At 37.1% G+C, this 24,622-nt stretch overlaps 5 protein-coding genes across 9 annotated transcripts; 2 read left to right on the top strand and 3 right to left on the bottom strand.

Annotated features, from left to right (window-relative positions):
- Positions 1–736: 736 nt before the first annotated feature.
- On the bottom strand, positions 737–2,597 carry LOC117790948. The gene is made up of 2 exons (XM_034630567.1): positions 1,734–2,597; positions 737–1,675 (listed from the first exon to the last, which is right to left on the bottom strand). Exons 1-2 carry the CDS (start codon positions 2,583–2,585, stop codon positions 1,652–1,654), a joined length of 876 nt encoding a protein of 291 aa, XP_034486458.1. The 5' UTR covers positions 2,586–2,597; the 3' UTR covers positions 737–1,651.
- Positions 2,598–5,682: 3,085 nt separating this feature from the next.
- Positions 5,683–9,144, bottom strand: LOC117792056 (dynein regulatory complex protein 10). 3 transcript variants are annotated; one of them, XM_034632011.1, is made up of 4 exons: positions 9,030–9,144; positions 8,369–8,966; positions 8,165–8,314; positions 5,683–6,238 (listed from the first exon to the last, which is right to left on the bottom strand). In XM_034632011.1, the coding sequence occupies exons 1-4, from the start codon at positions 9,085–9,087 to the stop codon at positions 5,905–5,907; spliced, it is 1,140 nt and encodes a 379-aa protein (XP_034487902.1). In that variant the 5' UTR covers positions 9,088–9,144; the 3' UTR covers positions 5,683–5,904. The 3 variants fall into 3 exon arrangements, with proteins under 3 accessions (XP_034487902.1, XP_034487901.1, XP_034487903.1); XM_034632010.1 differs by lacking the exons at positions 8,165–8,314; positions 8,369–8,966; positions 9,030–9,144 and adding exons at positions 6,571–6,720; positions 6,788–7,493; positions 7,609–7,738; XM_034632012.1 differs by lacking the exon at positions 5,683–6,238 and adding an exon at positions 7,640–8,097 and having other exon boundaries at positions 9,030–9,118.
- A 1,382-nt stretch (positions 9,145–10,526) lies between these two features.
- Positions 10,527–12,172, top strand: LOC117792291 (band 7 protein AGAP004871-like). Its single transcript, XM_034632356.1, has 5 exons — positions 10,527–10,759; positions 10,821–10,971; positions 11,029–11,391; positions 11,501–11,666; positions 11,739–12,172. Exons 1-5 carry the CDS (start codon positions 10,615–10,617, stop codon positions 11,979–11,981), a joined length of 1,068 nt encoding a protein of 355 aa, XP_034488247.1. The 5' UTR covers positions 10,527–10,614; the 3' UTR covers positions 11,982–12,172.
- Positions 12,173–12,236: 64 nt separating this feature from the next.
- LOC117792290 (band 7 protein AGAP004871-like) lies at positions 12,237–13,726 on the top strand. Of its 2 annotated transcripts, none has more exons than XM_034632354.1 (6): positions 12,237–12,351; positions 12,412–12,562; positions 12,628–12,990; positions 13,044–13,209; positions 13,276–13,546; positions 13,622–13,726. In XM_034632354.1, the coding sequence occupies exons 1-6, from the start codon at positions 12,264–12,266 to the stop codon at positions 13,669–13,671; spliced, it is 1,089 nt and encodes a 362-aa protein (XP_034488245.1). In that variant the 5' UTR covers positions 12,237–12,263; the 3' UTR covers positions 13,672–13,726. The 2 variants fall into 2 exon arrangements, with proteins under 2 accessions (XP_034488245.1, XP_034488246.1); XM_034632355.1 differs by having other exon boundaries at positions 13,056–13,209.
- Positions 13,727–19,389: 5,663 nt separating this feature from the next.
- Positions 19,390–20,432, bottom strand: LOC117790658 (ubiquitin-conjugating enzyme E2 H). 2 transcript variants are annotated; one of them, XM_034630161.1, is made up of 2 exons: positions 20,323–20,432; positions 19,390–20,202 (listed from the first exon to the last, which is right to left on the bottom strand). In XM_034630161.1, exon 2 carries the CDS (start codon positions 20,104–20,106, stop codon positions 19,525–19,527), a length of 582 nt encoding a protein of 193 aa, XP_034486052.1. In that variant the 5' UTR covers positions 20,107–20,202; positions 20,323–20,432; the 3' UTR covers positions 19,390–19,524. The 2 variants fall into 2 exon arrangements, with proteins under 2 accessions (XP_034486052.1, XP_034486053.1); XM_034630162.1 differs by having other exon boundaries at positions 20,319–20,432.
- Positions 20,433–24,622: the final 4,190 nt, after the last annotated feature.

The following is a 24,622-nucleotide window of genomic DNA, read 5'->3' on the forward strand; positions in this document are numbered from 1 at the left end:
ACAGCTAACACTTTTTCGTTCAACGTATTTACAGAGCGATGGCTGCCAAATTTTGATATGCTGCCAGCGACACAACACTTGACTTGCCGTATTTTTCATTTTGCCAGGAAACGGCAATTTATTTATCTACGAGGTACACTCATAATGGGGCAAATCAGAGAATATTGAACTCAATTTTATAAAATGTGAAGCTAAGTTACAAAAAATAGTGGCACCTAACAGACGACTGAATGTTTATTTTAATTTTTAATGTTTGCTTTTGTAAATTGCTTATTAAAGTAAATAAACTTGATTTTTTTAAAAATAACAGTTGCCCATTATCTCACGCATGCTTACATAAATATATAAAAACATATATTTATACATGCATATTGCCTACTTCAGCATGCAGTTAGTACTCAAAATAAAGGGAGATACATGAAGGCATATTAATTTTAAATTTAACTATTATTTTTCCTTTGAATTTTTAAAAATGTACTGTGGCAAATCTCTTCTAAACTTAAATTTAATTCTTTTTAAGGCATCATATATATAATAAATAATATACCTAATACCTGAGGTATGGTGTCAATGTATTAATCAAGTAATAGATAGACTATTTCTTAATATTATTAAAAAAAACATTTACTAGCATTTTTTTCTTTTTAATATAAGCGGTGCCCTTAAATGTATAAATGCAGTTTTCTTAGAATTATTAACAGCCCAAATATATATTATTTAAGGCGATTTAAAAATATTTTGAATTTTTCGCAAACTTTATTAAAAAATATATGAAAGGAAAACTCGAAACTCAATGCCATCGTACTTGTCAGGGGATGATATTTATGTGTTTGTGTGTGTTGGCCCCCAGAAATAAAGAAAAATCGGGGCGGAACACATTTCATAAATCTTCTCTACGATTGAGCACAACCGCGACAGGGTCCTTTTTTTTGTTATTTTTTGCTATTTTTTGTTATTTTTGGCAGTTGTTTCTGAATTGAGTTTGGATTCTGGTTTGTGTTTCCATTTTCAGCATACACTTTAACTTTATTTTAGTCGCACGTTTGGTTTGCGCTTCTGTGATGTGTGCACCGGTCAATGGTCAAGGGAGCACTGGAGATTGTTGAAGGATGAGTCGAGTTATCGCTTAAATGCGCTGCAGGTGTCACGCGGCACCACGATACTTCTACTTCTGTAGGGGCCATAACGTGTCAGGGGACGGAATGGCTTGCCAAATGAAATGAATGATCTGGGCGAGGCACCATGGCACTTTTTTCTACAGGATCCTTGGTACTCGTAGTCCTTGAAACGGGGCACTGCAATGCGTCTCAGTGTACTATTCAACAGCCATACCATAGACACAATTATAATGAGGGCCAGGCACGCCACTATCAGTATCAATGCCGTTTGCCATGCTGGCTCGAGTCGGTCCTCCTCCATTTGGGTAGCTCCCGTGTTTAAGGATGCAGCAGATAGCTGGTGTGTAATATCTTTTTTAAGTTTTTGGCAATCGTATGTGGACATCAAGTGTGGTAGATGGTAATATGCCACGGGAAGCTTGTTTAGCCACCAGGCGTCCCAGAACTCGAGTTGTTTATCTGCCAAGAGGCGATTACAATGCGCTAACACCTCACTCATCCACTTTTGGCACTCGGTGCTTGCGATGTCTTGCTCACAACTTGGATGCATTGTAAGTCTAAATCAAATGTGTTTTTATATTTCTATAACAGTTATTACTTAGCCTACTTTCAGACCTGGAAATCGACTGGCTTACTGCGTTTTAGCCAATTCGCCCAGCGTATTTTACGACGACTTTGGTCGGGCGTTGGATTTGCCGTCGTGTGATTATAATATGTCGGCATCTGGCCAAGAGAATCGTGGATATTCTGTTGATTATCTATGACCATAGAGGTTGAGTCCTCACCGTCTGTAGATTGTTCAGATTCCCCGCCGCTAGAACGAGTTGTTTCCTCCGATGTGGATGAGACCTCACTCATATCTTGACTTTCATTTAGTACTTCTGTAAACGAGGTTTCGGTTGACTCAACATCACTTGTTTCATTCGATGTCTCAGAATCTACTTCCATATTCTGAGCTGCTTTTGAATCTTCCTCAGTCTCAACTTCTTCTTCTTTCTTTGACTTTTGCTTAGTTCTATTTGGTTTCTGTAAGAACTCATTCATCGGAAATCTATCCCAAAATTTTGGCGGCACATAAAGATCATCAATGTCAATGGCCTTATTTTCTACGTTCTGTGTGGACGCCGTGCACTTCTCTCGCAATTGTTGCATTATTTCATCTACTGAAGATCGTCCGCCCAATTGTCTATCTTGACTATTGTTTTCTTCGGTATCATCTCGCTGTGGCTGTGAAAAGACAAATGCCTTTGTTAATAGCCAAAATGTCAGTGCCATGCAGATTAAAATAAAGAAGACGAGCATTATGAATGTCCAGATATTGGATCCGCCATTATGGGTGAAAAAGGAAACCCGTAGATCTCTTTTCAACCGCATACATTCCGCCGTTGTCATCAGTTTATGTGCGGGATTGCGGATAATAGGATCATGATCCTGATCCAACTTCCAGTCGGGACATTGCCCACACATCTTTTGGTTCCAATGATTGAAAGCGTTTAAATTTGAGCCCATTATAAAATAAATAGAGAATAATCTTATTCTGACATATACTTCGATTCCATATAAGGAATTCGTGAATATGTTTAAATGTGTTTAAGTTTGTGTTTGTATTGTGAGTTAATATTTTACTTGCTTCTAAATGAAAAATTCTCAGCGGAAAATGTAAAAACACGCAAGTGCTCATAAATTTTCTATTTCCGCTTCATGCAACTAACAGAATACACATATAGACACACACTCTCTTACATATACATGTAAGTGCTACAATGTATGTACATTGTACATAATATACCCACAAACACAAATACTTTAGCTCGTAGGCAAGCATTGCCAAAGGCAATGCCCAAAAGGGGTATGACAAGTTTTCGAACAAAATTTATAAATTTATCAGGTGTGCTCTACAAATATTTAAAGATATTTATAACAATTTCTTTTAAAACAAACAAATTGAATGTTCGAGTTCGAAATGTCACAGATTTAATTTTTCGCACACATTTTTGGAGTTACAGAAATAAATAATAAAAATTTGCGCTTCTTGAGACTTGTAGAACTTGCCTGTATAGCTTCATGATTTGTCCAAATACTGTTCTTAACTCCTTCTATTTAGCTCTGTTAAAGAAGATAAAGTAAGTAGTATTTACTTGTCGATCATTCCAATATTGTTATTTGTTCGCTGCTGCTTGCAAGTGCAAAACTACTTCAACAAAATGTGAAACCAAATTTGTGGCAAGCGGCGAGGGTTAATGTATAGTAGGAGCACGGCACAGGGGTAGGAGCCGGGACTTATGTAAGCATTTTTCTTCATGGTGTGAGTCGACGCTTCGGCGTGTCAAAAACTGACATGGAAAAATGAATTTGCGCGCTCTTAAAAGATCCTAATTTCGGAAAAAACGTTGGCCAGTACATGGAAAGAGTCTGTGTCCCTCGAATGACTGCTCGTCAGAACTGTCGACGGTATTCCGATGATGATAATACCTGTAAACGTGACGATGACTTGCCCTGATAGTATTGAAAAATTGTAATGTGCTGACCCAGGGCAGGGCTCGAGGACACGCTGTGACACAAGGACATACAGGCAATTATAATTAGATGTGCAGGATGACGCCGAACGTGGCCCAAAAAATTGGGTTAAAACGTGCCTAGGTCGAGGCGAATTCGTATTCATTGTATGCAAACCGGTTTCAAATTGTTTCTGTTTCAATTTGTGCTGCAATTTTTGGTCAACCAGGCGGATGCGTGACATTTTGGCTATATTGAAATTTATGCTTCCGCCTCGAATCCGAAAATTTGCACAACTTTTAGGAGCAAAGTTTTCATTTTCATGCCAACAATTTTCGGCTTAACTTCCACTTCCGCGCCTGCGGTCGCCCTGCTCGGTTCACTCCGACATTCATACAACCGTCGGCTATGTGGCGGGAAATTGGTTTATTTTATATCCATTGACTGTTTTTCGGCGGTTTTCGACGGCCGTCCGTTGTTGGTTGTCGGTTGTCGGTTGTCGACAGCATTTGGCAATTTGATATTAACATGCAATGCGATTTGTTACGAATTCCAATTAAAACATTTTTATTGCTCATTTTGGTCGACTGCTGCGCATATTGAGTCAAATTATTTTGAATTTGCAACCGTTAAGCCAAACAGCTTATGCTCCCAACTAAAATCGGTTGTAGAAAAAGAGTGAAGACAAATGTTAATAAAACTGCCATGTGATTTTAAGTAATTCAATATACCTTCACAAAGATAATATTAAGTGTATAGACAAGAAGAGTTACAAATTTAAGTTTGTTCAAAATAATTGTACAACTTTTTGAATGGTTGTTTGTGTCTACATTAGCGTTTAAAAAAACTTAAAAAAAACTGTTGTTTATCAATAAATGATTAGGCCATATCAATCCTTGCTTAAATGTAAAGTAAAAATTTTTTTCTAACTAACTAACTAACACAAAAGGAGATTTTCACTACTCGTTCGAAAATGTGAGAGCAGTACATAAGTGCATTGAGGTGTTTTCTGACCTGGTCAACATTAAGCAAGGTTGTTCTTGCGTATTTTGCCGGATTGGCAAATTTGCGCATCATTTTGGAATCCTGTTCCGACCTGTCCTAGGACAGATCGTCCTCTGCATCCACGTCGACGACCATGTCCAGTCGGGGTATTTGCCAGCTCTCTCGCCATTTGGCAAGCGCGTAAATCCGTTTGAAGCGAGGGATTTTATCTTTCAGGTTGCGCACTCTGGCGTTGATGTGCTTGTTGCTCCATGGCGCTGCGAGCATTGCCTAAGCGATTGTCCGAGCGCTTCCGGCTGAGAGGAATTATCGGAGTTGCCTGGATTTATGTTGAAAGCACAATGTGCTGATTACAATGCCGTCTACTTCATGCTCGGTTCTCCGTTTGACTTAGAAGATTAAAAGCGTCGCTTATTCAACATTAATTTATGGCGACACGGAATTTCCAAGGAAACAGCATATCTGCACTTAAGCATTTCAATTGTAAATGTGCTGAGAAGTTTATACCAACTGACGGTCATTGTTTAATTTAATGCTAACTTTTATTTGGTCTCAGAGATACTCGTATTGTACCCTGGGCATTTTTCATGAAATTTCATACGTCTAAGCACAGATATTTCGAAAAGTAAAAGTCAATATAGAGCTGCGAAGGATTTGCATGAAGTCAACGGTTGCTAAAATGGGAAACTTAATGAAATTTCAAATTTGCCACTCGCTTTCTCTCTTGAGCTGTCAGCTTCTGTCTGCGTGTCAATGTATGCATGTCTCTTTGTCTGTCCATGTCCTTTTCATCTGTGAGATTTCGTGTATCTGTGTGTGTGTGTGTGTTTGTGTGCGTGATTGCGTGCTCCCTGGTCGTGTCTGCTCGATGTCCTTTGTGCTTCAGTGACAGCTGCTCATTTCACGCTTGGTAATTTCAATGAATTTTTGCTAGCGCTTCTTGAGCCATAGCTTCCACTTATTTATATGTCGCTTCATTAATTAAATTTTTCCGTTTTATTCAGTTAATATACATAAATGAATAGTTTATGCAAATAATATCAAAGGAAACAATCTGAAGGAATACTCTGATTGAATTTCATATTATTTATTATGCATTTTAACATTTCTCAACCATCAATGAGCTTAGGATTAACATTTCAATATATTTTACTTGAATTGATATTCATAAGATCATCGACTGTCACTTTATACGCAAATACCCTTTTAATACATCTATTTAACTGGAAATTTTCCCGGTTTCCGAATGATTTTCCCAAAATCATAAGTATGTCGTTCTTATTCATTAATTTTGCTTCTTGAAATTCTTTTGTTGAAGGCGTTTTTTTTTCAGTTGATGTCTTCGCCAATTTCTCCAATATCTTTGTATTTTGCGAGCAGCTCGATTCATCATATATGCCAAAATACGACGCTTTTTGCGAAATTCTTCTTCTTCCTCACGTTTTATAACAATGTCATTGTAAATTGTCTCACTTTTACGATATTTCATCATCAATTTATCCATTTCTTTTGCCGTCTCTTTCAACTGTAATTGAAGATCCATATCTTTGAGGATTTGTTGGCCAATTGTCTCATCGTATTTCTTAATGACAGACTGTAGCTTTATTTCCAACTTGTTTCTGCTGGTCAGATTTTAAAGTAATTAGCATAATATAAATTCATAGACACAAACAAATTTATAAACCACTTTCAGCTTAGATTTTTAAAATAAAAATGTATAAACCACTTTCAGTTTAGATAGAGTTATACTATGGTTTAAGCTGAAATTTATATATTATTTAATTTTCTTTACTGCTTATCGAAAGTTAAGAACTAGAATCAATTTTTAGAACAAAGATTACTCTTATTTGCGATCCCTGACTATAACATAACCTAACTTTAAAACAGTAAAAAACTTCTCTGCCCGAAAACTCGAACCCTAAACATTTTAAATTATTTATAGAATACTTGCTTTTCGTCCCGCCATTTCTTTTCATCGCGCTGATTCTGTTTTACTTGTTTTTCAAATTCCAAACGCAGTTGCTTTAGTTCTATCTCTAGAACACTTTGTTCTTCTGCGACAGTTTTTTGATTTACTTGTATTATACGCTGGCATTTTTCACTATAATGCATGTTAATATTCTTTAAAATATTGGATAAGAAGAAAAATAAGGATTTATCAAACTTACCTTGCATCTCTCATTCGCATATCATTCTGTTGTTTCTTACGGTTTAGTTTCTCCTCACACTTTTGCAGATACGCCATTTTGGCAGCCATTTGCCATCGTTCCTTGACTATCTGAAATGCTAGATCAGCTTTGAGTTTTATAATGCTGTTCTTAACGGCTTCATTCTCCTGGTAGATCTTATTTAGCTGACGTTCATTAGAGATTTCCTTTTTAGCATTTCGTAGCAGATTTTGTTCACATATTTTGTAGAGCCTCTCAAAAGTGACTAATAAACTGCGATCATCCACTGTCAATTTCTTAAACAGATTCGGAAACAGGTGATGCATCTTATGGTTGCGCAGAAAGAAATCAAATATTTTGATCATACCATGATCACTCAAAGGCGGTAGCTTATATTTCATAATTATATCACGTCGCAATATATAATCGTCCAGTAGGCGTAGAGCTGGTTCGAATTGCGTACCAGCTAGAACACTCTTGACTTTAATAGGATTTTCCAAAATTTGTGGCAAAATCAACGATATCTTCACAAACTCAATAGACTCCTGGAGAACTCGTATTACACAATTAATTTGAGTCGTAATCGGATTTATTCCGAATTGAACGTTTCTCATATTGTTAGGTATTTCACTAATATTATGATAAATCTGAGAGGATTTCATCTTGGTAAACACAACAACTAAATAGATATATATGTAAACTGACTCTGTGAACAAGGAATTAATATGAATGGGTTACTTGATTTTATAAAAGTTCATAAAATTTCAATTTTTAAGGAAAGTTCATTATTATTTTTCTGGTTGAGGCAACATAAAACTTACTTTAATTGGCAAGAGTGTTATCCATATTCCTTTAGGTATTTTAAACTAAAGTTGAATGGCTTTCAGCTTTGATTTTACATTTAATATAGTTCCAAGAATATACTTAACATATTACTACGATTTTGTTTCATTTCATTTGGAAAATGGGTTTTTTGTTGGTATTATTTTCTCTTTTTACCACGTTTTCCTTTTGCTTTCACTTTATGCTCCTTGCGCCATTTTCGCCAATATTTTTGTATTTTGCGAGCAGCCCGATTCATCATATATCTCAATATTCTTTCTTTCCTTTCACGTTCTTCACGTTCTTCGCGCTTAACAACAATTTCATGGTAAATTTTCTCTTCCTTTTGATAGACTATCATAAATTCGGACAGCTCTAAATTTACATCTTTCAACTTATCCTCAAGCTCAAGATTTTCGGTAATTTTTTCACTCATCGCAGTATCGTATTTTTTAATAACTCCCTCGAGCTGAAGTAACAACTTGTTTCTGTAGGGGAGAGGAAAAGTTGTTTATTTTTTGAGAAAGAAAGCAAATTGTATTCAAAACTGCCTACTTTTCATCCCGATTGCGTTTCTCGAAACCTTTATGTTCCTTGGTTAGCTTGTTGTAGTCGGTTCGGGCTCGATCAAGCTCTTGCTCAAGCTGATTTTGTTTTTCCAAGCTTATCTTCTTATAATTGCGAGTTATTCGTTGGGTTTTGTCTCTGTAACAATGATATTTATATAGTTTAAGTATATATTCGAATTTTAACAATTACGTTTCATTCTCAATTCGCTGCTCGACTTTAAGTTGATTTTCATCCATATCCCTCTGAATTTTCTCTATGTATACCGCCTTGGCTGCCAATTTCCACCGTAACGTCGTTTGATATGATGCTATCTTAATCCTGAATCTATCAATGCTTTTCTTTAGACTCTTGCTCTCTTTGTATAACTTAAAGAGACGACGCTCCTCAATTATCTGAGCTTTTGCGTCTCGATCCAGGTGACGCTTTGCCGTTTCCAGCAACATCTCGAAGGCGTTCAAAAGTTTCTGATCTTGGTCCGTCATATGATGCGTATATCCTTGTAACAGTTTATACATCTCTGTGTTGCTTTGAAAGTAGTCAATAATTCGAATCATTCCGTGATCCATTAATGGACGACGTTGATCCTTCAAAATAATCTCACGTCTGCGCTGAAAGTCTGTAACTAGATGTATCGCGGGCTCGAATTGTGTACCAGTCAGAACCCTAATCAATGTGTGTGGATTTTCCAACATTTTTGGCAATATTAGCGATGTTTTCAGATGTTCGACTGCCTCCGAAATAACTCGGACCACTCCGCTTATTAGCGATTGACGTCTGGAGCTAAAATCTAGATACATACGAATGCCAAGTTTAAATTCAATCAGAGTTTTAAACATAATCTTCTACCTACCAATAAGCGTTATTCGTAGATCCTCTTCGGAATTATTTTCTCTACTGTTTCTAGACATTTTTATATATATTTTTTTTTTATTGTGGCTTATGTGAGTGTTGTTGGGTATCCAATTATAGTGATACAATTTCTAATATGTGATTGGGCTACTTGGGTTAAATATCTTGATCTTGAAAATTTTAAATAGGTTTTACAAATTATTTATTATTATTGTATCGATCTCACCGAACAGTCAAGGACAATTTTCCATACTTCCACCCATCGAACCCTTCATGACACCTTTTGTACTTATTTTTGGAGATTTTCTGTTTCAATAACTCGATCTACAGTTTGGATTTACATCACTAGTTTTTACACAATAAACAGAAATCTCTAGAGTAGAATCTACTTATGTTCTTTAGCTCTCGTCTAATTTAATGTGCATCATTCTTAATTTAATGATAATAAAATATCCCTCCAGTGTGGGTTTGTTTTCCCTGCAGTTGTTGGTAAATTTCGATGCTGTGATGTACGTAGCTAAGGAGTATTCATGTCATTACGAATACTGACATTGACGGATTAGTTTTGTCTGAGTTAACTTTCATTTACTCAGCTGATGGAAGAACTTCATATGCTGTCCAAGAATTCATGTGACCTGGGGAATAATAACTTTATCTCCACCATCAACATCAACAGAGTATGTTTCTCATTTGAGTCCAAAGGACAATAGAGTAATTTTCTATTTGCTCTCTCGTCGTCTCCAACTGACTCGTCGACACAATTGGTTGTCTGCTGCTCTCGCTGAACACCAGACACTTGACCATATGTCGCTGGATTTGCAATTGGATGAAGTGCAAATCACATAAATTACTTTATGATGGGATCGCCTGAATCGAGCTACGAAAAAAAAAAACAAAAGAGAAAAATAACTTTCGGACAGCACATGTGGCTGTGGAGTAAAAAAGTTGAATGCCGACACTGCCCCACAATACATTACACGGAAGCAACAAAAGTCATTCTGAAGTTATTACTCCCCTTCCCTTGCCATGCAGGACACTGTCTACTCTGTCAGTTGACAGTTGCCATTTGGTTGTCGCTCTATAAAAAAGAGGCGAGAAAACAAAAGTTTTTAGTTTTTGGCCAGCCAACTTTTGGCAACTTGCTGTGACAAAGTTTTTTTCTCTGACCCATTCTGTTCTGACCATTCCGCATTTCTTTACTTTGTTTTATACCCTATATATTAAAAAGATGAACTGTGGCATACCAGTTCAGTGCAGCATAAACTGATTTATTTTATTTAATCTACATAAAGTTCTATATGTCTTCTTGGTACACAGTATCTAATAGTCATGCCCTCTGCATTCTAGTGTTCTTATTTGTTTTTCTAAAGTTTGTTTTCTCTAAAATTGAGTAAAATGCAGTTGCATATAAATCTAAAAGTTTTTAGCTACTTCTCCATAGAATATTATGTAAATGTGTTAGCGTAGGCTGCATTTTAAATACGAAAACTTTTATCAAGAAGAAAATGCTCAAATGTAGTCAAGACCTCATCGAGATTAAAGTACATCCAATGTAGATGACATATTGAAAATAAAAATTTTTTGTAATGGATACTGAGCAATCTTCAAGTAAAGCTGAAAAAATTAGAAAGGATCTTTACGCAGAGTATAATCAGGATGTTCCAAATCCACCCGATGAAGAATCACAGGTTTCCCGCAGACGCAAAGAAGGAAAAAGATATATTCAAACATGTAATTGCACTACAAATACTCTAACACTGCCGGCTAATTCCATCTACTCTTATTCTTGTAGCTGAGAACCAATCAAAAGCATCCTTCGAAACTATTGGAACAGCATTGTCCTGGATTATTGTTATAATCACATTCCCTATTTCCATATTTATCTGCTTTTTTAAAGTCAACGAATTTGACCGCGCAATAATCTTTCGACTTGGTCGTGTTAGGTAATACTGAAAAGTGGGTTTATTTCGATGCTTTCTACATATATTTCTTGCAAACAGAAAGGACGCTCGTGGTCCAGGACTAGTTTGGCATTTACCTTGCATTGACAGCTATCGTTTGGTGGATCTTCGCACTAGAGTAGAGTTGATTCCGTCACAGGATGTGATTACGAAGGACTCTGTCACGATAAGCGTTGATGCGGTGCTCTTCTATTGCATTCAAGACTCGATGCATGCGACTATACAGATCTCTAATGTACACGAATCCACTATTTTCATAGCACAGACAACTCTTCGCAATATGGTGGGCTCATTGACGCTCCACGATCTACTTATCTCCAGACAACTTTTGTCCGAGAAGATAACAATCGCAGTGGATCATGCTACCGAAAAATGGGGGGTCAAGATTGAAAGAGTTGAACTGTAAGTTATCATTTAAAAGACAGCTAAAAATGTGTCACTGTGGCTGGCTTCTTTATATTGTGTTGGATGACTCTTCAGACTGTATTCCTTCTTCATTGTATTTTTTCAGGAAGGACATAAGCTTGCCGGATAGTCTTGAAAGGTCCTTGGCTAGTGAGGCTGAAGCACTAAGGGAGGCTCGTGCTAAGATCATATCCGCGGAGGGTGAACTTAATGCTTCGAAAGCCTTAAGGGAAGCATCTGATGTAATGGCGGAAAATAAAATAACCCTTCAGGTAATTTCAACCTAAATTTATTAATATTCTATGTGAATAAGAAACAATATTACTTTTTTTTTAATTATGCAGTTGAGGCATCTGCAGATCCTAACATCGATTGCGCAAGAACGCAATGTAAAGATCTTATATCCATTCCCTCTGGAAATGATGAAACCGTTTGAAAACAGTGATCGGAAAAAAGGGGGTGCAGTTGTAGGCTTTGGATCAATTGTTCCTATTATAAGACCCAACATAGAGAATATACGCCAAACCTCATCTATATCCGAACCTAATGAAAATGAAAAGAGCTTTCATAAGGAACAGCCAATGTAAAGCCTATCTTTATCTGTTTTTCCGAATCTTAGAAGGGGCTCACAAGAATCTCTAAGATTACATGAAGAATTTGTCGCACCAAAAACATCAAACGAACTCTCCAGAAGTATTCGAATAGATGCATACTCACAATAACTTCACATTCACATTTACTTGAAAAATATTGAAATTGAGCTTTCAGAATAATAAAACAGCATTGCATTGCTTTTTATGTATTAACCAAAAATAATTTTATATTTCTACTTGAAATCTTTTCAAAATCTAGAGAAAGCGAAGAAGTAAATGGACGAGAATTCCAAAAATACTAAAGACATTGGACTAGACGATGAAGTGTCATGGGGCAGTAAAGGAAAACGCTACATTAAAACATGTAAGTATACAAAAGAAATGATCTTGGAATAAGTTAAAATACACTAAAATCCTGCGGTAGCTGAGAACCAATCAAAATCTTCATTTGAAATAATTGGAACCGCACTGTCCTGGATTATCGTTGTGATCACTTTTCCCATCTCCATATTTATCTGCTTTTTTAAAGTCAACGAATTTGACCGAGCTATAATCTTTCGGCTTGGACGTGTTAGGTACATAAATAGTACTCCAAAGTGGGTTAATTTCGATACTTACTAAGTCCATTCCCTGCAATCAGAAAGGACGCACGTGGACCAGGACTAGTTTGGCATTTACCTTGCATTGACAGCTATCGTTTGGTGGATCTTCGCACTAGAGTAGAGTTGATTCCATCACAAGATGCGATTACGAAGGACTCCGTCACGATTAGCGTTGATGCGGTGCTCTTCTATTGCATTCAAAACGCGATGCATTCGACTATACAGATCTCAAACGTGCATACATCTACGATATTCTTAGCACAGGCAACACTCCGAAATATGGTTGGCTCCATGACACTACACGACCTGCTTATCTCCAGACAACTTTTGTCTCGGAAGATAACAATCGCAGTGGATCATGCTACCGAAAAATGGGGGGTCAAGATTGAAAGAGTTGAACTGTAAGTTTCGATTTCAATACGATAGTTTTCTACTTAAGGAGGCATGTCTTCAGTAAGAACATTAGTTTGCCCGAAAGTCTTCAACGTTTGTTGGCAAGCGAGGCCGAGGCTCTGAGGGATGCTCGGGCTAAAATCATATCTGCGGAGGGTGAACTTAATGCTTCAAAAGCATTGCAGGAAGCATCCGAAGTGATGGCCCTAAACGAAATTACTCTGCAGGTAATCGCAAATAGACATCGTGAAAACTTACCGAATAACTAAGTAACTCCTCAAATTTATGTTTAGTTAAGACATCTGCAGACTTTAACATCATTGGCGCAGGAGCATCATCTAACTATTGTCTATCCCTTTCCTATGGAGATTATGGCACCGTTTACAGAAAGCGGAGATGGTGTTAGCAGGAAAGATACTGATGATAATGGAGATGTATCGTTACCAGGTTCTTCACTTCGTTTATTTAAATCTATTATATCGTCAGTGCTTGGAAGTACTCCTGAGCTTATAACCACGTCCCCCCACGCAGAAAATGAAATCAGCCCTAACCCAAACGATAGCAGTATGATATCTTATTTATTTTTTAATAATTCTTCTGTTGCAGCTGTTACAACAATTTTTCTTTTTCTTTTTTAAGTGGTGCTGAATGGAAACTCAAAAACAACTCAAACCGATTTTCCCGATTAGACAGAAGTCTATTAAGATCTGAGCTCAAGGGCCGTTTTGTAAGATATCCAAATGATCAAGAATGAGCAAAACTTAATTGTGATCAACATCAAATTACTGTCAAAAATTTTAAATTTTTAGCCAATCATGGTATAAAATTATAATTATAAAATTGTGATAATAAAACCGATAAATATAACTTTTATCAAAATATTTTATTCTTGCTCCAAATTTGACATTTCTTTGGTTTTATCACATAATCCAACATAATCCTTAACATTTTTCTGAGTCCTATTTTTTCTGTTTCGTCAGACATTGAACACGCTTTCTATTAGCCGACCTTGATCTAACGACACGTCGTCAGCAGACATAATCAAATATATTCCAGTAATGTTAAAAGTAAAACTATACACATTTATTATTTAATTTTCATACACGGGCCATGACAGTCGTCAGTCGCCCGTTTGCACTTCACTCTGATAATGTACTTATTTCAAGTGTGTGTACACATCGTAAATTAGCAAAGAAAGTTTAATCTTAACGTGCCAGAAGAGTAAAGAAACCACTGTGGAATCCAGCCGACAAACATTTTAATAACGTATTGCAAGAATGTCAGCATGAAAATATATCTGTGTGAATTTAAACACAAGTCTGAGTGTGTATATGAATTTGTTTGTGACGAGAGCTAGATATTTCGATTTTAACTATTATTAGAATTTTAATTAAAATTATATTAATGATGTATCCGAAATAAATATAAATCCGAATAAAACATCACTAATAAAAATTTCTAATTTTTGACTGTTTAAAAATTTTCAAAGCAAAATTTGATGTTTTTGTTGATCGTTGGAAACAAAACTAAAAGAAATATAACTTTATTATAAAATATTTCCTTATGGGAACGGTACAGGATATTGTTTTACTCTAGCCTTTGCAGCATCACGTTTCCGTAGCTTTTGTCGGGTGAATGTTTGTCACAGGCTGTGATTGTGCAAATTTGTATGAGTATGTATTCATTAATATATATGTATACGTGCAATGTACATTGTACATATATGTATGCGAGTCTGCTTAAGTTTGGTGCGTGCTTTTCACTCTGTGCGTGTTCATGGACAGGTAGCGCCTCAGCACCGACATTAGCACACAATCACACATGCAGAGTTTTTTTGGTGTAGGTACGTGTTTATGCAGCTGCTTTGAGTTTGTAGCCCCACATCCGTATCCACATCTGGATCCACACTCGCGACTGCTGGTGCCACTTTCAGTCAGCGATGCATATTCAAATTTGATTTATGCAAATGCCAAATGCAGCAAGTGGCAAGTGGCAAGTGGCAAACGGCAACGTTCACTAAGCCAGTGCGTGTTACTCGCATGTTGGCCACCTCTTGCCAAGAATCGGGCAACTACTAGTGCCAAATAAGCCATCTCTCATATGATATTCAGCTGGGATTCTGTTGGGGATTCTTTAATTCACATTTAAACCAGAACGAAGCTGATTCCCTTGCCAGAGAGGGCAAGTGGTACCTTGTGCACTTGACGTTTGGTCATTTCAGTTGTTATTTGAATTTCCCCTTTCTGTTTCTGTCTCTGTTGTCGTTGTTGTTATTCGTGTTTGTGCTGCCTGGAATCACTCGGACACCGACTGACACATGGTCGCTGTGGCCGTAAATGTTCTGCCATCTGTTAACCCAGACGTTCAGCTGTCATTCCGATGGGTTCATTTTGGTTTAAGGTTTTTGGTTTTTCGGTTTTTGCCTGTTTTCCGTTTTTACTTTCTTAGTTGGCTCGCATTTGGCATTTGACCTCAGCACGATTTTACTATCGGTTTTTCTTTGTATTTTTTTTTATTGACTCGGGAACTGGCATTTTTTCATCTTCGTGTTAACCTCACTGCATTCGATTTCATGTTTGTCATTGTCAATCTCGTTTATCGACATCCTTTTATTGCCCAACAATTTGAATAGAAACTGCAAATATCCTTCCATTCCCCTATTAACTTATTGTCTGATTCGTGCAAGGTCGCCACACGGTCTCTTGGCACTCGAACGTAGTTTTTAGATTTGATTTTGCTTTTTGTTCCCTCTTTGCTCTCTTTTCGTCTCTTTGTCTTTTGGCAATTACCTTAAAAGTTATTTCTTTTCAATGTGTATTCTGACAAGGCTGTTTAATTTATCGACAACAATTTCTTGGATCTCCTTAGGCATTTATTTTTGGCATTTACGAGTCTTAATTGAAGCATTGTTGATGGTTACTAGAGGTCACAAGTGTTTGTTTTAATAAACTGCAATTTGTATAGCAAAACATTAATTTTAATTAAATATATTTTCTCGCTTTTCCATCTATTATTGTGGATTAAACTTTGTCGATATCTGAGAAGAAATCATTGGAAAAAAACTTTCGACGATTTTGTAAAGAAAATGTAATTTAGCAACAATCTACACGTCTCTTCAACCTCTGCCAAGTGTCCTTTGTGCGCTCTGAGATGAGACTCTTAGCTCTTAACTCAGACAGAAGTTGAAAACTGCCTGGTAATTCAAGCTTTAGCAGCTGGCACAATAGACACAAACTCTCGTATGTAATGGGGCAAATTGTACATTCTATGCCACTTGGGGCATGGTCGGATCGGTCGGAGCCACTCGCGCTCCTACTCTGACTCTCTTAAAGTAGGCAGCGCATCGTTGTGGCAATTGTCTAAGCAAACAATGGTCATGCACTCAGGTACGACAACTTGAAAGTTCTCCAGAGAAGAGAGTAAAGGCCAAGGCAAATTTGTTCTGTCGAATTATGCTAGCGCATGTTATTAACAAGACATTTATGCAGGCACACAAAGGTGCTCGGCATTCAGACAATCTGTACGAATCTGTTTGGCATAAATTAGCTGCAAGGCAGCCGCATTGTGTCAAAAGCAGATCCAACGACTCTGAAAACATGTGTCGTCGCTTGTCAAGCGGACGGACAGACAGACAGACAGACGGACAGACAGACAGACAGACAATCGTACAGAGCCACTGAAATAACTTACAAACACTCAAACTTCATTCGTGACAAAGTGCCAGTCGGACGGATGGTGGAAAGGCGGACAACTGGGCGTATACGAAACGCACCGCAACGCAATCTGTTCAGCAGGCGTAAGGCAAATGCAAATTGTGTGCCTGCAAAGTTCGTAGCCGCAACTAACTCGACTTCAGACTCCTCTTCCTCTTGGTAAGAGTTACTAAAATTCGTTTGCCAACAAAAACGAGCTCAGCCTGTTACAGTTGCCCCGTTTCTTAATGAAAGACTTCTTCACACACACACACACACACAGATGTGGGAAGTCACGAGTGTTGTGTCATCTTAAAATGATGTTGGCTTCCTGTGACTCTTGTTAAAAGTTGATATGAAGTCTCACTCTTTACTTAGTTTTTTCCCGTTTTGCCTGTAAACATGGTCTTACTGGAGGACGTCGCCTGTGTCTGAAATTGTCATTGGTAAGTCGCATAAAGTTCTGAAATCTCACGGAGCGAACGAAGTTGAACTACAATTTCATTAACTAAGTGGCCGTAGCAATTAAGTTTGTGCATTTTGGAATAATATAAATTAATTAGAATATGCTAATGAGTTGCTTTTCGCAATATAAACGTGCGTACCAACTCCATCTCCACCCCCAGAACTGGGCTCCATCGAAAGCCGAGTTAATTCATTTGAATAAATTAGCGAGCAATGCAGGCGATTCTTGCGAACCATTTAAAGTTGTCGACTCTCGTCTTGGGTAGCAACTTTACCTCCTTAATTCGTTGGGGTTCTCAAATGCCTTTACAAGCATTCACCAGCCAACTTCACTGAGTCTCTCTAGACTGCGAATCGGACTTCAAGTGGTCCCGTTTTCTAAAGTCAGCTTTTGCGCAATATACTCAATTAGAATGTTTATTTCTTGTATACCTAACTAAATGTCTATTGTCTGGATTGAAAGCTTTGTGGAGCATTCAAGAGCGGGAACAGGACTTGTCGAGTGTCCCTTCAAATGAAGACAAAAATTGTATCATAAAGAGGAAGTTGAATACGAACATAGAAAATTATTTAAATATATTTAAATGTAAGAATCAAGGACAGTTTGGAAATATATTTTATATTGCTGAGGCAGTTCAATATGAATATGTATACATTTCAGACATGCAAAACACATTGATGAATTTAACGATTATATTATTTTCTTTTATTATTTAAAAAAATGCATTTAACTTAAATATGAACAATTGACTAAAAATAGCCTTTAAATCATAAAAGCTAAATAAACGAATAAGTAAATATGAATATATAAACTATAGATCAGAAAAACATGACATGTTCTTAGCAATCTGACAAATATTTATGCAAGTTCGTGTGACCTTGTTATAGAATTGAATAGTTTAAAAGCACTCAGCTGTGAGACAGCTCATCAGCAACTTATTTCGATGCCAACAAGTTGCAACTCCCAATGCGTGTGGACAATTCATTACATTTGACTGTCATTTGCATGCAGACGATGTGATTTTCTATCGAATGGCATCATTTCGATGTCGCAAAATGTTCGATAAAGTCATTTCAAGCTGAAAACGACTATTGCATTAATTCAGGGCCACAAAACGAAATTCTTTGAAATTCTACTGTGTTCTCTTTTTTTCCCCCATTTTTTTTTTACACGTGCAAGCAATCCATAGTCTGCTTTACTGGCTGGTTCGATGCCCCATTGTTGTTGCCGGCGCATCAGCCTGGAACGTTGCACAGCGACGCCATTGGCATTAGCAAGTGGCAAATGACAGGAGGGAGGTGGTGAAAAAAAAAAAAACAATGCAAATACGATTGTGAATACAGCTTCAACGATTTAAACCAATTTCAGATCAGAGGCAGACTTCGATGAATTCGGTTTATATCGTTTTTACCAGACGAATAGCTATTGATTGCCAACCTGACGTATTGACGAGGCCAAATAACCGAGAAACTTCTGGTACAAAAAATAAAGGCAGATACTCGTAATAGCAATCAGAATACTGAAAAAAGCATTGCCTTAACTGAAAATTAAGGCACAAACTTAAATATTAAAGCAGCATATTTCAATTATTTATGCATTATCATTTAATGCGCAATTTCTTGGGATAATTATGTGACTGACAGAGCATTTAAATACGAATATTTGCGATGAAGCTATGGGAACTATGTAATATAATACAATCATCTCTCTGAAACATTGAGGGGGTCACTAAGTTATTAAAATGATATATTTCAAACCTTTATCGGTCACCATTTGACACTGTTTAGACATTTTCAATTAAATACAATTGTCGATGGGCAATTATCACAGTTAAAGCATTATCTCCACATGACTGAGGCATTAATAATATATCTTTATTGTCGCACTTAAAACTTTGGCGGTAAGCTTAGAGGAGGTTTTGAAATTTGGGGGTGGACCATAAGAAATAAATAGCTACGCATTGAAGGAAACTAATCGGCAATTAGTTGACATACGAAAAGAGGCCACTTCAATTAATATTTAAAGACGTTTGAAGTTGACCACAGCTTTGCATTAACTTAAGCCTTTGTGCCGGTGAATTTAACACAATGACACACACCAAGTGACTTATCCGACTTTAAAGCTTATTTATTGAGTTGGTTAACAGGGTAAACTTCTATATCGATGGTATCGGACAGCTACAAAATTAAAGAAAACTTAAATATCTCAACTGGTACCTTTTTGACTAATTAATTATCGAATTTTAAGTATTGCATTTTGTTACATTTTTAATATACTATTTAATACATTTTAAATTCTTATCCCTATCAGTTGAAAAAGAGCATTTTGTAGTTCGAGGAAAGTGTACACTATTAAAAAAAAAAAAACAAAAGACCAGCCAACAGTTAATCGTCATCATCATCATTATCATCATCGGAAAGCAGATCAGATAAGCTTAAGTCCGAGGAACGCTTTTCGAGATTTTCTGTATCCTGGGACTGACCAGGTAAGGCAATTGGTAGAGCGTACATCCTAAGAAACATGGACACTGATTCACGAAAGTCCTGTTCCGAGCGCTTCATTATCGCAGCTGCATGGTGGTTCAGGGGATCATGGGGATTCGGATGCCGCAATAGCTGGGGCAGAAATGTTTCAAATATATTAACCAGATCATAATTGGCAGACCATGCCTGTTTGAAGACATTCATGCACACCAGTCCCGTGGTGAATTCAATATTCGGATGCAAAATCTTTGTAACAAAACGCAATCGTGGCGCCTTTAAGGGATATTCCTGTGGCATTGAGACATTAACCGTCCAAACCCCGCCCTCATAGGCGGTACCCATTGGCCCCTCGAGGCGCACATCCAAATTGGTCATGTCATCGTCTATAACTGTGTGATACCCCGCAGCCAACAGCCTGTTTACGTCCCGGTTCAGGCGGCGTCCGGCCATCGGCGAGGTTGTGTTCACGACTATATTGGCCATATGGTCTCCTGTTAATCTAAGTGTGTCTCCGTATCGGAACTACTGAGATTTTGAGTGCACTCGTCTGTTCCCAGCGGTACCTTCAAAAGTATTCATCTGCCGATGAGTCGATTGATATAAATATTCAGTTGGTTTGGTAAACGATACAACGGTAATCGGTAAGAAAGACAAATAAAAAAAAAATAATTGCTTATTTAGAACAAAATACATACTTACATATAAAAGAAACAGAAATTTTGCTAATACATTACAATTTTGTAGAATTTATAGCTGTGCCTACTATTTACATTGGTTCACTTTAAATTTAATTGATTTTTTTAAAGGTTAATCATATCCTTTCTGTTTGTGGCATATTGATGTGTTTGTGTGTTTTTTTCGCTCTTTGTCGCAATGCGCACAAAAAACACTCTTAAAACTCAATAGTCAAGCACGACCGACGGGTAGATACCCTACACTCCAGCTCTTTGTAATTTAAAATAAATTCGTGAAGATTGCAAGTTCCTGAGTCCAACTATTTTGGTTTTTTTTTGTATATTTTATAGAACCTGAAAAACATCCCTCCAAAAACTGAACATACCTTTTTTGATCAACTGAGTTACAGGATATCAAAAACATTTTGGCACCCAACCGAAAAATAAAATTCATTAATTGCGCGTGGGTCAGATGCAAATTTTTGGCAGCACTGCCAATTGCTTGTCGTATATATATATATATATATATTACTGATACTTGAATGGGGTTTGCCTGCTTAAAGCCAAACTGAATGCTTTTCCACGTTGGCCGACAAAGAGATAAACATGCGATTGCCTGCAGTTGTTCTCTGGCGTATCTAAAGGATTGTCAGTTATCTCTTCAATGCGAGTGCATTAAAGTTAAATGGACTTTGCACAAAGTACTGCAAATTGCTGTCATACCAAATAGATATACAGATACGAATATGTGTGAGCTTATCTGCATCACGGCAATGGCATTTTCTAGTTGTATCTATTTGTATCCAAGTGTATTTATGTGTGTGTGTTGTCAACTACAATGGCAACTAAAACAATGGTAAATAACGACTAGAAAATTGTAAAAAATGTCAACGATGTTTCGTCCATTGCTCAAATTCTTGCCCCTGACGCGCCATTTTTACGTACATTCCTCCAAATCCCCTACAACTGGCTGTCTGCCTGACTTTTTCCCCCTGTCTCTCTCTTAAGCTCAGTCTCCTTCGCTCTTAGCCTCCCGGTTTCTGGAATGCGCATTGTTGCAGTTTTCACAGTTGAGTGCGTTCATTGTTTTCGCTGTCAACGCTCCGCGTTTACAATGAATAATTAGAATTTGTTGAAGGTTTTCACTTAAATCCCTCGAATTCTCGGTAGCTTTAAAGGGTATATGCGGATCTATATGCTTAACCAGCCGGCTACCAGGATTTTCCATGCTAAAAGTGAGTTTCATAATAAATGCAACTAATGTAATTATTAATGAATATGAGTGAATTACAAATAACTTTCACAAAACAGTTTTTTAAAAATTATTGCGAATCAGCCGTAGAAATATTACAATCTAAGAATGACAGGGTATGCAATAGTTGCTCTAACTTGGCGAAAAAGTATTTGTTTATCAATTTGTTGCTTTTGATTCATGCCACATTTAACTCCAGTGCATCTGAACCAAGTTAAAAATTGTATTTTATTTCTCTTTATGAAGTTTCATTCTACTTTGTTTGGTGACCTTTGGGCACCAAAGTTACGGCAATTGTTGCTCATTTCTAAAGTATAAAGTATCTTTTACGGGCGGATTGTTAAATTTTATTTGCCATTAAGTGATGATTCAATGCACACTATAATTGCACCAAGCTATAACCGGAATAACGATTTTCCGCCATTGGTTATAATCAAATTGTAGACGACAGATAGACGATCAAATAAATACAGTTCTCAGTTAACTGGCAACATTTTTCTAGTTGTAAGTGAAAGCGACGCTTGCTGGAATGTGATTTTCAAGTGCATAAATTAAATGTTTAATAGATGCCATTAAGGACGTTATCCGCCATTAAAACAATATGGAAACCCAGACGACTACGGCAATTGCCCGCTTGCCAAGCTGAGAGAGAAATGCGATTATCGCACGAAATGAACGTGAAATTAATGCAAACTACGCGGCAGCCCAGGAACCAGAGCCACTGCCTTATTCCGCGATACAGATTTGCAAAATGAGAAGGACGAAGACTGCGACAGCGACTGTGACTGCGACTGAGTATGACAATGGAGAGTAGGCAATGGAGCTGCCCCTCCCAGTCTGTGTCAGCAAATGACATTAAGAAATAAGCTGAACATGGGCGTTAATTTTGTGGATTTCTTTTCTTGCTCTGTTGCCGCTCGGTAATGAAGTTGTATCTGTGTTTAACCAGTGCCGACCATGCCAATGGTGGCCGCAAAACCGGCAGTCAACACTTCAAAATTGAAAAAAATGTTCCACGCAGCCTGAACAATGGCTTATGGCAAAGTGCAAACAACGCAGTGTACTAAACAACGGGCCCAAACACAAAGGCATTTTCCAAAACAATGGCCAAAGGACAAAAGGAAAACCTCAAAAGTAAAGCTTACACGGTAGGTGCCTAATGAATTGAATACCACAGAATTCATATCCGTTGTCACCTGCCGCGGGATAAATCATTAAATTACTCCATCAATGTGTTTCAGTTAAAGTAAAATAATTATAAAAATGGTCCGAAAGAGTTTTTAAAATAAATTACTTTATTCTCTCAAATTTTGTTAGCTTAATCAAATCAATCTTTCTTAAAGTTTACATGCGATTAATTGCCTTCGTTAAAGCAATTTGTGTTTCGCTTCCCAAGAAGAGTATGATTAATTTGTTTATGAATCGTATTACAACCGACTAACTTAAAGTGCCATTCAATAAAACAATGTCCTTACTTTTAATCACTTTATATTAATAATTTTGTTGAAAGCTTAATGCGGCCGAAGTCAAAGCATACAAAGTAAATTGTTGCTGTTCGCTGGTAATAAAATATTTGTCGAGCGTCATTTACAAAGTCATTTTCAAGCTCAATGTGCTTTCAAAGTAATGCGCTCCACCTGCCCTTTTTCATTCACCTTTCCCCGCGCCACGCCCCATCAAGCGGTTGCTTTAGTTTTTATTGCTTTTTTTTTGTCGAAAGCGTTTACCATTTTATGGTCTCGTTTCAGGTTGTATTTGCCAGCACACCTTGAAGCTCAACCGGGTAGAAGTACAGGTACAAGTACAGAGGCTGCAGAAGAGCCGGCCCTGAAGCTGGTGCAGGTGTATAAGCTGTGCCTTTGAGAGGTTGAGCTTGTCGCTTTATTTAAGCGAAACACGTGCTTTCATTTAAAATGTCGTAAATACTCGCAATGTTTCTGCTAAACTTTTAAAATTTCAGCAAGGAATAAAAATATGATTCATATGGTGTATTATGAAATTTTTCAAACAGAATTACGAGCTATAAAATTCAATCTCTTAAATAAATTTAAGGAAATGCTACCAAATAACCAGAAATATTACGAATAAAGTGTTATACTAATTTTGTATACATGACTTGGTTTCTGAGGTTTTTTAATTTCAGTTTCCACATTTGGCTTTATTTAATATCATGCTGGAAATAAGCTACATGCTAAATGAAATCATTGAGTTTGAAATCATTTAACAGATCCTAAAACTGCACAGCTCTGACAGAAATGTAACCGTCGGCACATATCGCATTCAGCCATTTGAACACAAATGCGCAAAACTTTAACAATAAATCAGAAAATTTGTTACACATTACAAGCATGCAAAAACTTTCTGCCACGCCAAATGGAAATACTCAACAATGGTCTAAGGCAGCTGCTCCAACAACAGTGCATATCACAAGTAACATGACACACAGAGGAAGTATTCTGATTTCTAACTTCAACTGTTGGTTGAAAACATGGTCCGCTTCTCATTATTAATCACAAAACTATAAGTACTATCTTGTAAGTACTTTATGGCTAAGAAATATTTACTGCTGTTGCGTTTTCTTTCTCACTAAAGTTGCGACTTGGCTTACCTCAAACTTACACTTATGAAATGTGTAAGTCCCTTTCAACATTTTAATTTGCTTTTTATTTTTAAGCCAACATTCCATGTCGCAAATAATGCTTAATTCTGCCTCATTTCACGCATTCTGCACTCGTGTATTTGCTGTATTATAAAACATTAGGAGAATCTCCACTCGTGTGTACATTACGCATTTAATGCTTTAAGGCAGTTTTATTAACGTGTCGAAAGTGTTCGTTTAATCAATTATTAAACTGTTTGCTAATACAAATTTGTCATGCACACACTTACAGCATTACACTCAACTGCGTTAACCGTACGTCTGTCGGGTTAGCTGGATGTGAATAGGTACTGAGCCAATGAACACATTCAAACCGTTCAGCTGTAACAAAAGCACTGCCCCAGGAGCAAATATTGCAAGCAAACAAGTCAAATACAGTGACATGAAATGGCAAATTATTTCATAAATTATCTA

The sequence above is a fragment of the Drosophila innubila genome, assembly GCF_004354385.1.
Source record: "Drosophila innubila isolate TH190305 chromosome 3R unlocalized genomic scaffold, UK_Dinn_1.0 2_E_3R, whole genome shotgun sequence".
Lineage (NCBI taxonomy): Eukaryota > Metazoa > Arthropoda > Insecta > Diptera > Drosophilidae > Drosophila > Drosophila innubila.